This window comes from Chinchilla lanigera, unplaced genomic scaffold (assembly GCF_000276665.1).
Source record: "Chinchilla lanigera isolate Chin_1 unplaced genomic scaffold, ChiLan1.0 scaffold00073, whole genome shotgun sequence".
Lineage (NCBI taxonomy): Eukaryota > Metazoa > Chordata > Mammalia > Rodentia > Chinchillidae > Chinchilla > Chinchilla lanigera.
The window spans coordinates 2,949,027-2,960,565 of record NW_004955474.1 but is presented as its reverse complement, the minus strand read 5'-3'; the positions used below and the strand labels follow the sequence as shown (position 1 = coordinate 2,960,565).

Genomic DNA, 11,539 nt, shown 5'->3' with positions numbered 1-11,539 from the left:
AAAAAAAAAAAAAAAAAACTTAGTCTTATTTAAATTTGTACTTAAAATTGAGACAGTGTTTATGTTTGTATTCGTTTTTAATTCTAACAAATAATTTTAAATAGTTTGACTTTGAAAACATTTAAATAATTTTAATACATAGCTGCTCTTTTTCATAAAATATGTTAAATATAAACATACCTTCTGTGTGACTGCCAGTTCTAGGTGATGTCTCTGTCCAGTTTTGGTACCAGTGACTGGGGCAGGTTAAGACACCAGAAGGCCGGCCAGCGCCTCCCAGTATCGCCGTTACCGTTAGCATCTATCTGCCCTCTAACTCTCTTAGTGTTTAACATCGGGAGAAGTCACCCAGCACCACGAGCCACAGGTTCCTCCGGACACAGCAGCCCCGTGTGCCACTGCGTGCCACAGCAAGCAGAGAAGAGCGAGGGCAGGGGCAGAACCAGAGAAGGGGCACCAGTGAGAGACGGGGTGGAACTAAGAATTCGCCTGCCAGTCTTCCATTGTGTGAGCTTACAGTCACATACGGGAATGGAGGAAGGTGATGATCTACAGGAAAAGCAAGGTTTCTGGGCTTCAAACTCATGCTGCGCTGGGAGAAGAATTGAGTCAGTTAGCGTCCGTTTTAAAGAGAGACTGGACAGAGGGCCCAATGCTCCTCAGGAGGTACTTTTCCTTTATCTCACTCTTCTCTGGCTGCCCCAATACCTCAGAGCATCAGCCAGCTAGGTCAGATGCTCCCCACCGCTCCAGGAGGCTTTGGCCAGGGTTGCGCAAGCTCAAATGGGGGGTCCGTCCCTGCTTATCCCGCCCTGCAGCCTCTCTGCACAATTCTGCCCCCTGAGGTGCTCCTAAATTAGTCCGTGAGGGGTCCCTCCAATCCCCAGGACTGCACAGTAAGTTAGAAGCTGCATAGCCACAAGCAACCTCCTCTTTTCCCAAATAAGCAACTTCCCTCACACCCTTAGCAGGTCAGCCTGTGCACTATACCCGCTGCTGCTGCTGCTGCTGCGTAAGTCCTAATAAAGCCTCTTTGGGACAATGTTTTGTTTTGTTTTGTTTTGTTTTTTTTTGCCTAGTCACAATTCCATTTTGGGTAGAGCAAGCTGAGATATACACTAAGACCTGGTTATAGCAAAAGTCATTAGCACCAAAACCAGCTTGATTCCAGAGCTGGTAACAGTGACAGCGACAAACAGCCGCAGAATAAAGAACACCGGAGAATCACTGGGAGCTATCACTGCTGGTCACTAAGAGTTTGTTTTGCTGCTGGTAGCAGCTGCTGCCAGCAGAGCGGAGAGGGAGGCCTCTAACGAAGAGATGAGAGCACTGGCCTTCCAAGATCAGCGCTGTCAACAGTTTTACTACACTTTGCCTATTTGCGATTTCTATTGTGTGAAAGAACCCTCAGCGGGACAAAGAAACACGTTAAATTAAAGGTGATAGTGGGACAGTCCATGGAATCATCCAGGTAAGCAAAGAAGAGCTAAACACTGCAGCCCCCAGCTTTGCCCCAGACACAAATCCAGCCACCTTGGGAAGTGGAATGTGGATTCAGGACCCAGAAGAACCAAAGCAAAGCTGCTCAGCCAGCAAACATGCAACCCAGAGAAAGCAGTGAGACCATCAGGAGAGAGTCCTGGTCTTTGTAGAACGAACCTGGGATGATTTCCACTAGATAACTGATTTATCTTCCTTTTTTAGGGTAACTATCTCTACACTGCTCACCATGTTCATGGGCCATAGACTGTAAAGATTTGAAAATACCTAATGTCTGGGGGAGGGAAGCCCTTTAATTTATAGTCTACAAAGACGATGTGTCTTAATTACTGCCACAGTCTGAATGTGTCCAAAATTCACATGATGGAAACTTAATCTCCCTTGGGGAGGTGTATACACTATGACGGTTCTGCCCTCCTGAATGGACTGATTCTCTTAGAAAAGCACTTCTAAGTCAGGCATGGTGGAGCACACCTGTAATCACGGCATTCAAGAGACACAGGTAGGAGGATCACTGCAAGTTTGAGACCAGCCTGGATAAAACAAAAGAGGGGTGTCTCGACAAAGGGGGTGCAACCATTTACCCTTGCAAGGACACAGCAAGGAGCCTGCCACTAAGACACAGAGAATGGTGCCTTGATCTTGGATTCACTGAAGATTTATATTTTATATAATGTAAGATATGAGATCACTCTTTTTTACATTAAGAAGTAAATATGTGAATTCAGTTTACTAAATAAATCCTTGGCCACTAAATGAAGGTGCCAATTTTATCATGTTAAATGTCCAAGTACATTTAAAATATTTTCTGAGAACTGTATTCAATCCCATTGCTCAATAATTTTCTTTTCTAAACAAATGCTAGACTACTGTATGCAGAGTCTCCATAGAGATTGGACCAATACCTCCCCTTAAGTTTACCTTGTTGCTCGGCATGGTGGTGCACACCTGTAATCCCAGCACTCAGGAGGCTGAGGCAGGAGGATTGTTGTGAGCTCAATGCTAGCCTGAACTGCATGGCAAGACCCTGTCTCAAAAAGCCAAAAAAAAAAAAAAATTTACCTTGTTAAACTTTCCTTAGCAGTTCTTACATCTCTACTATTTTATACGAAATCTAAAATTATTTTATCCTAAGGCCAGGTGTGGTAGCACACACCTGTCATCCCAGCTATCAGGAAGCTGAGGCAGGAGGATCACTGCAAGTTCAAGGCCAACCTGAACTACACAGTGAGACCCTGTCATATAAATAAATAAGTAAATAAATCCCACTAAAGCATTATTTAAGCAGACTTCCTCCTGGACAAATTAAAGGAAGAGAATCCTTTGGCACAGGTCTCAATCCTCTGTATCCATGAGGATGGGGTTAGGGAAACTTCTCCTGACTCTTAGCCTCTGACAGCCCTGCACTTCCTGGCTATCCATATGTCGAGGCCTGGAAGGGATTCCACAGGACATCTGGTTAACCTTCAGTTCCTGGAGATGCAGCTCAGCACACCCCTGACCCCAAACAGCTTCGGCTCAGTGACAGGTGAAATCCACAGCTTCGGGTGGCAAGGCGTGCCACTTGCATCAGGCCGACTGCTGCGCTTGGTTCGCTAGGTTATTGCGTCCGCCTTTCACCCATGGCTCAGGCTCCCGATGCTCGTGACAGAGCCCAAGACAGCAGCGGACGGTCCCGGGGCTCTGCCAGTCGTTACCAGTAACAACCAAGCCAGAAACGCGCGCGGTGAGTGAGCCTGGGCGCAGAGGAGAGCCACGCCCTTCGTTCCAGCGCCGTGGGTTCCAATTCAGCATAGACAGAGGATGTGGCAGCTGGATCTGGACTGTTCCCACGCAGAAGAATTGTTGGCAATACCTGACTTCATCAGAACAAGATTCCACTTGCATTTGGAAGAACGATAATGTCATCCCCAAACTATTGCAGAGAACAATGACAGGGATCCAGCAGATCTGGACAAACAGGTAAGCCCTGAGCCTCCTGAGTCTCCTTTGGGACAGGGAAATCATTCTCTCTCTCTCTTTCTCTCTCTCTCTCTCTTCCTCTCTTCTCTCACTGTCTCGCTCTTACAATGCAGCATCAATAGCATTTTACAACTGGAGCATAAATAATTCAAATTTTGTTTGAATTTCAACCCCATCAAATCAGAAATTCCGCCTTTCAAAACTAGAGTACACACTTCCCCTCTGGAAGAAAGAAAAATTCGCTGACTAACCAGACGGACACAGAGTGTACCACAAGGTCACGTTCAGAGACCTGACCCCGGAAAGAGTTCAAGGCCCCATTTCCACGCCAAATATAAACGTCACCCTTGCTGCTAGCTTCCAAGAATCACAGTGAGCGCTCACCGAGCACTGTGTGTGGTGTGTTGGTCCTCTCTACCAGCCCATGTGAGGCACAGCTGGACAGATGTGGAGAAGCCCAGGTCTCTGCTGAAGGACCAAGGATTTCTTTAAAATCCAAAGAAGGAGCTACAGTGGCAGAACAGCTACGGCATGAAGACAGATATCAGAGGCTGTGGAGGGCGGCCAGCGGGCGCGGCCGCAAGCTGTCCGACTACACAGGCTGCCTTTCAGGAGCGATTCTGGCAACACATTCTGGCAAGAGGAAACTTTCCTTTAGTCACTTATCAAGCACCCATCCCTGCACCTGCCCCACAGAGCTGATAGGCTGAGTGTGGGAGACAGAAGGCTGCCCGGTGACCACAGTGCCTTGGAGAGACGCGAGAAAAGCCACCTGTCTGATATTATGGGGGCAGAGAGACGGGCCGCTCTAACAGTTTCAGGTCAAACTTTAAAAACCGGGGTAGGAAAAGAGGGAAACTTGGATTTTACAACTTGCTTTTCTTTTCCAACAGTCACAAATACTTTAGACTTAAAAGAGCCTCAGATGCACTCCTGAGTGTACGCCCAAGAGAACAGAAAGCGGAGAGGCACACATATTCGCAGCAGTCTCGACAGCCAGGAGGCAGAAGCAGCGGGCAACGCCCACGCAGGGAAGAACTGAGAAAACACCGTCTGCGCGGGCAGAGCAACACCGCCCGGCCTGAAAGGGAAGGAAATTCTGAGCCAATCCCATGGCCCGGATGGACCGTGCGGACTTTCTGCTGAATTACATAAACCAGACGCAGAGAGACAAGATGGTCTCAGTCCGCTTGGGTGAGAGGCCCAGAGAGAGAAGGAGAGGAGACAGGAGGCAGAAAAATGTAACTCTGGAAAGCTCCGGAGCTGGATGGGCCGTGGGGAGGAGTCACAGCAGCGTGAGTGGGCTTGATGCCCCCGAACCGCACACACTTAGTGTTCAAATGATAGATTTTGTTATTACGACCATAGAGGAAAGGGCCTGGGAGAGTCCAAACAAGGCAGCTGAGGTCAAGAGAGGGAAATAAAATTGCTCAAGGCACAGAGCTGCCGGAGCAGAGGCTAAAACACAGCACTCTCCCGCCTGCCTCGTACAACGTCGGTTTACGCCCGGGGTGCTGAGCGCCTCACGAATGCAAACCCATGTAGCGCTCACTTGCACCCATGGAGCAGTGAGGAAACCGAGTCACACATCTGCCAGGATGGTGCCGGCAGCGAGCCACGTATCACTCGGCGTGTCTGTCTGATCCAGTTTTCAAGTCCTGTCCTCAAGGCGGTTCTGCCCACCCTACCCAGTGAACTACGAAAATGGCTCCGACGCTTTACCACCCCTCGCAGCGCTCTCTGTGATGTAACTGTGCTCAGCCATCAAGAGGCCAAATCTGCCTCCCCGTCCCTTGAACCCGGCCTGGCCGGGGGCCAGTGGAACGTGGCGGGTGTGAGGAGATGGTTTCAGCTGCAGGCCGCAGGAAACCCTGACACTTCCCTCCCTCGACACCCTGTGACGAAGGCCAAGGCCAGCCTGCTGGGGAGCAGGACATCCCTGTGGGTGGGGGCAGCGGAGGCCGCCCAAGAGCCAGCCTCGAGCATGTGACAGGACCCTGCCAAGGCCAGCTGAACGGGGCCAGATAGGACAAGGCCCAAGGCTCTGCACACAGGCCGGCCACGAACGCTCTCGAAGTTCCTAGCGAGGCTCATGTTCTGAAACAGGAGGTGGAGATGTCGGCTGGAACTCGAGGCTGCGTGAGGAAGTGGCCGGGGGAAGACGGAGGAGTGGGCCGTGTGTCAAGAGCAGTGTGAGTCAGTCATCCGTTTGGACTATAAAGCACTTGTTTACAAAGGCAAATATGGTAAATATGAGATAAACAGGAAATAAAGTGGAGAGGCAGGGGAGACTGGCGTGGTATTTTCTGCCCAATGCAGTCGGTAATGAGAAGCCTCACACACAACATGGTCGTTTTCTCCTCACGGTACCCTGATGGGTGTTTCGGTCTCCACCTCATGGTGGAGCGAGGGGAGGGAGGAGGGAGTCGCAGGACGGCCTAGGGGGAGCAGGGTTTGGGAGAGGGATCTCAGGCGCCCTGGGAGACGCAGGACGCAGGCGCTGTTCCCTGCACGGTGATTCCAGAATGCCTGTTTGGGGTGGGCACACGGGGATCCCCAAGGAGACTGAGTAAAGCATAGGGTGAAGGCAGGCTGGTTGGGGGCATCTGGTTTCCTCGTTTCCTGTGCTCTTGGCTTTTGACCGGCATGTCAGACAGATGGAATTCCTGCCAATGACTACCACTGGGGTTCCCTTGCCGGTAATCAGCTGTGAAGTTAGGGAAAGAACTCGAATATTCTGTCACTCAACAACATTGAACTTTCTCCTATTTAAAATTCTTACTGAAGCCGGGCATAGTGGTGCACGCCTGTAATCCCCGCACTCAGGAGGCTGAGGCAGGAGGATCAATGCAAGTTCAAGACCAGCCTGGGCTCCAAAGTGAGCTCAAGGCCAGCCTGAATTGCATAGTGAGACCCTGTCTCAAAAAGACAAAAACAATAAAATAAAATAAAATTCTTACTGAGAATTCAAATTTTATGAGTCTTTTATCTATAAACGTTTGTGAAGCTAATTTTTGTTTGTTTGTTTTTTCTTCCAGTACCAGGAATCGAACTCAAGACCTTGCACTTGCCAGGCAGGCACTTTGCCGCTGAGCTAAATTCCCAGCCCCTGTGAAGCTCATTTTTAAACCCCTTAAAATTTCATTTCCTACAGTTTATTCATTTTTAGTTATGTTGATTTCTCCTACAGGTGCAGTTATTTACTTAATTAATTTATATAATTTTACATTTTGTTTTGTTTTGTGAGACTCAAAATCTATATTTAGGAAGACAAGAAGAACAGGAACTAATATGTATTGCAAACCTGCTGTGTGCCTGGAATCATGTATGTGCATATGTGCGTGCGTGCGTGCGTGCGTGCGCGTGCGTGCATGTGTATACCTCGGTTAAATAATGAGACCAAATTTAAAAGATAATTAAGGGCAGAGTGGGCAAATGAGCTTTATCTTTCACGGACTTGCCTTCACTGATTTTTTTTTTGTCAGTGCTAAATAACGAGAAGATGATAATAAACACTGTTTCCCAGAAGCGTTTGAGAACACTGTTTAGAGAATAAAGTTTCTGCTCAGAACAGAAGATTCCATTGTGTTGCTAAATGTCATCGAAGAAAAACGCAGATGGATGTAAAACAGATGCGGATTCCAGCGTGAGTCCTGACACACTCACGGAGCCCCTGGCAAGCCACTGCCCGCATCTGCATCACTATTTTCTCCGTTGTAAAATTCAGAACAATAAATCACTTCGGGGCTACGATGGGAAGCAAGGGGAGACTACACATGAACGCGTATACCCTGTACCTATCCGGGATATAACTGATATTCATCTTCCTTTTCTTTCCAAAACGTTTCAGGTCCTGGAATTTCTCACTGGTATCTGGCTTCCTGCACAATATCAACATTTCCCGGGGGCTGGGGATTCAGCTCAGTGGCACAGCGCTTGCCTGGCAAGCACGAGGTCGTGAGTTCGATTCCCAGTACCAGGAAAAAAAAAAAAAAAAAAAACATTTCCTAGTTATGCTAAGGAGCAACTTTATTGAATTTGAGTCAGTGGCATATTAGTAGCTAAGTAGTAAGGCACAAAAGTCATCCATTGTTTTCACATCTCTCATAAGTGGGTAAGTAACTGCCACCTAAAGGTTAATTGCCAGCCTGAGCGGCATGAACCCATTAATGGGTGAAATGTGCGCTGTACACCAAGCATTCAGCATGTGCAAGAAGCCCAAACTCTGCAGCTGACTCACTGATAGCAACTGCTAGCCCGGTCCTCACCTCTGATTCACTCACTTACTGTACAGTGAACCTGAGCAAAAGCACATTTACACAGTACAAAGCCTTCAAGGGATGCGATTATTTCCCTGGGCAGGATATTAGAGAGTGTGCTTGTACGTAAGCAAAGAATTTAGAAAGACCATTGTTTCTTTCCAACATGACCCTTCTATTCATTCCTCAAATGTTTTCCCCATCAAAACATTTATACCATCTCTCACAAACGTAAAGATTCATTCATCCTTTCTAAAATGTGAACAGGCAGGGCATGGTGGCGCACGCCGGTGATCCCAGCCCTTGGGAGGCCGAGGTAGGAGGATCACTGTGAGTTTGAGACCAGCCTGGGCCACAAAGGAGCTCAAGGCCAGTCTGAACTGCAGAGCGAGACCCTGTCTCAAAAAGACAAAAAAATAAATAAATAAAAAAGTGAATAAGTGGTAAAGCTAAGGCCCTTGTTAAAATGTGAATAAATGGTTAACCAGGGGTTTTATCTACACCAGTGACCAACGTTAAGGAAATAATATGAGAAACAGAACAATGAGAAAGAATGACTTCAATCCATAGCCTTGCGTTGCTCCCTCAGTCAAATTAGCAGCCCACTGCTGGCACCTAAAGTTGTTTTTTTCCAACATGACCCTTCTATTCATTCCTCAAATGCTTTCCCCATCAAAACATTTATACCATCTCTCACAAACGTAAAGATTCATTCATCCTTTTTAAAATGTGAATAGGCAGGTACCCCTAAAGCCCCTTTACCCTGTCCCCAAAACTGTTATTTCACAAAGTAGGTGCTCAAGAAACACTTATTAGACCTACGAGGGCTTCATTCTATTGGGCAACCTGTTCCCCCCTACACACACACACACACACACACACACACACACACACACCCCGCACTGTCCCTGCAACCAAGCCACTACCATCAGCTTCTCAGGATTCCTGACTGATGTCCTGGGAAACTGTTCACAAGGACAGCTCGAGTGAGGGTGAGTCCATGCTGAGAGAGACCAGCCTCCAGTGTGACATGGAGCCCAGAGCGCCTCCTTGGAACAGGAGCTACCAATAAAGCACAGGGCCAGACGTGGTGGTGCACACCTGTAATCCCAGCCCTCGGGAGGCTGAGGCAGGAGGATCGATGCGAGTTCGAGACCAGCCTGGGCTCCAAAGTGAGCTCAAGGCCAGCCTGGACTGCATAGGGAGACCCTGTCTCAATAAATAAATAAATAAACAAACAAACAAATAAATAAAGCACAGGGAGGTCACAGCAACGCCGCCTGGAGCTCAGAAAGGCAAGCCCTTCCACAGCGACCGGATTCCTTTCACACGTTTGCAGCATTCCCCACTGGAATCGACCAGGCAACCCGAAGAGTGTTCAGGGGAGGATGGCTGAGGCTCCCTCCTGGGACTCACCTGAGATCCATATCTCCATCCACCCAGAAGGTGAAGATGTTGGAGATGGTCCCCCCGGGGCAGCACCCCATGATGAGGACAGCGACCGCTTGCACGGGCTTCAGAGCAAAGCTCACCGCCAGGAGATAGGCTGTCAGCGGCATAAGCCCGAACTGGCAGAGCAGTCCCACGGCAACGCCCCAGGGTCTCCTGAGGTGCCGCCAGAGCTTCCGGACGTCCACGGAGCACCCCAGAGAGAACATGACCATGGCTATCATCACAGCGGACCCCACGGTGAAGACCAGTCCCAGGCCCCCGCGCGCCTCTGGCATCCCAGGCAGCTCCTCCTCCGAGCCGTTGGCAGGGCACGCAGAGCTGCTGGAGCAGTTGGCTGTCATCTCCTCCGCCCAGCATCCCAGGGAGCCGGCCACGACGGCTGCGCAGGTCTATCCTGCCACCCTCTGTAACAGTGCCACCACGTCAGGCGTGGAGAACTGCTGCAGTCTCGATTGGCCAGCCAGGTGACTCATCCTAGTCCGATCGATGCATTTACTGGTGGCATCATACAGCCGAGGCCTGGGCGTGCAATACACGGTGCTCAGCAAGGCTCTCTCCCTCTGCTCTTACTCACCAGTGAGCACGCAGAAGCGAGACGGCAGTGTCATCGTCAGGTGGAGCGGCCGGGCTCTGTCCTCAGCCCGACACCGTGCTCCAGGAAAGCAGGCTGGGTGCCAGGACATAATTTCTCCAAGCCCGGTCGGGATCTTAAGAGCCAGGATGCACGGTGATGTGGAGAGAATGGCTAACTCCGGAAAAAACAAGGCAGCTCTGCCAAGCCACGCCTCCTAGCCTGAGCTAAGCGCTGCTGTGGGAAAAATTAAAGCAAAAGGAGGCTGCTTAAGGAAACGTCAGGAGAGACTGGAATGATTTCAGGGGACCTCCAGAACTGGTCCGAAGGGTTGGGGACTTAGCTCAGTGGCACAGCGCCTGCCTGGCAAGCACAAGGTCATGAGTTCGATTCTCGGTACCGGAAAAAAAAAAACAACAACAACAACAGCAAAAAGCAACCTAGTAACATTTAACACAGTCATTAATATTGGGGCTGGGGATTTGGCCCAGTGGCAAAAGCGCCTGCCCGGCAAGCGCAAGGTCGTGATTTCGATTCCCGGTAATGGCAGAAAAACAAACAAAAACAGAACTGGTCTGAGTGCCTCTTCTTTCTGCTGAATGAGGATTTGCCTCTACAGCCAATAGCTAAACACCTGCAAGAATAACATGGTATTAAGCGCGAGAAGTTGTCTCACGCAACATGTGGAAACTCGATTCTGAAGCGGAAATACACCAGGGAGCTGTGGCTTTCTTGTGTGGAGCCCCAGGCCACTGGGGGAAGTCTAGAAAGCCGCCCGGTCTGGAACCCGAGGCCGGGCAGGCTCTGAACACACCGCCCAGGGTCCTGAGTGCACTGCGCGGGTGACAGGGACCAGACAAGGACAGTAGGCTCCCCCGAAATAAACTTCCAAGCAGCAGGGACCTCGCCCTCCCCACAGCCTTGTGTTTGCGGGACAGCTGCTAACAGGGACACTTTACCTGCTGCTCAGCCTGTCCCAAGAGGACGTGACCTGCAGCGTCTGGTCCAGGGTTAGCAAGTTCTCTTCTGTGTCCAAAGGCACCAGGCATGTTCGCTGCATACAAATGCAAGCTGGATTTCATTGTAGGTACATTCTAACTACGTGAGGAAACTGCCACGGGCAGCTCTGGGCGGCTAGTAGGAGGGGCAGCCCCAGAGGGCAGAGCTGTCCCCAGCTTGAGTGGGGCGGCGTGCTGGGGGACGGAGGCGTGCCGGGGGACGGGTGTGCCAGGTGCTTTACCCGCATGTGACTGTATCTGATGAAATCAGCAGCTTAGTTTTTATGTACTTATTTAGTAAGAGAAGGTACGAGATGCTTCTGTCTGGTAATGTCAACAAGTCCCGTAGCAGACCCTTTATCCCCTATGAGTCACCTGAGGGCCCTTCCCTGTTACACAAATTCAAGTTTAGTAAGCGCCTCATTCCTGGTGAGGGTGACCTAACAGGAACTTTTGTGGTGGGTTGAATGTTCGGTATTGATACCTAGAGGTAGGGACTAAATTTGTCCAGGGGTCTTAAGGAGCCAGGTGACTTTGGCCACTTTCCCTTTTGAAATGTAGTGTTACCAAAACTTCTCAAATAAAGCCGGTATGCACACCTGTGACCCCAGCACTCAGGAGGCTGAGTCAGTAAGATCCCAAGTTAGTAGCCAGCCTGTGCAACTTAGTGAGATCTGTCTCAAAGTACAATTAAAAGGCTGGGGAAGGGGGTGGTTCAGTGGTAGAGCGCTTGCTAGTACGTGCAGGGCCCTGGGTTCCATAGAAGAAAAAATCCCCCATGAAAAGGATGATTCCAA

The 11,539-nt window shown here is 49.7% G+C and overlaps 1 protein-coding gene across 1 annotated transcript in view; it reads right to left on the bottom strand.

The window, feature by feature from the left end:
• Slc10a6 (solute carrier family 10 (sodium/bile acid cotransporter), member 6) overlaps nt 1-10,793 on the bottom strand; it is a gene marked incomplete in the record, with an annotated part of 32,686 nt that extends 21,893 nt beyond the window's left edge. The window contains 2 exon segments of the mRNA XM_013502783.1: nt 9,138-9,981; nt 10,704-10,793. Coding sequence (XP_013358237.1) covers nt 9,138-9,514 — 377 coding nt within the window.
• Between the last annotated feature and the right edge of the window lie 746 nt (nt 10,794-11,539).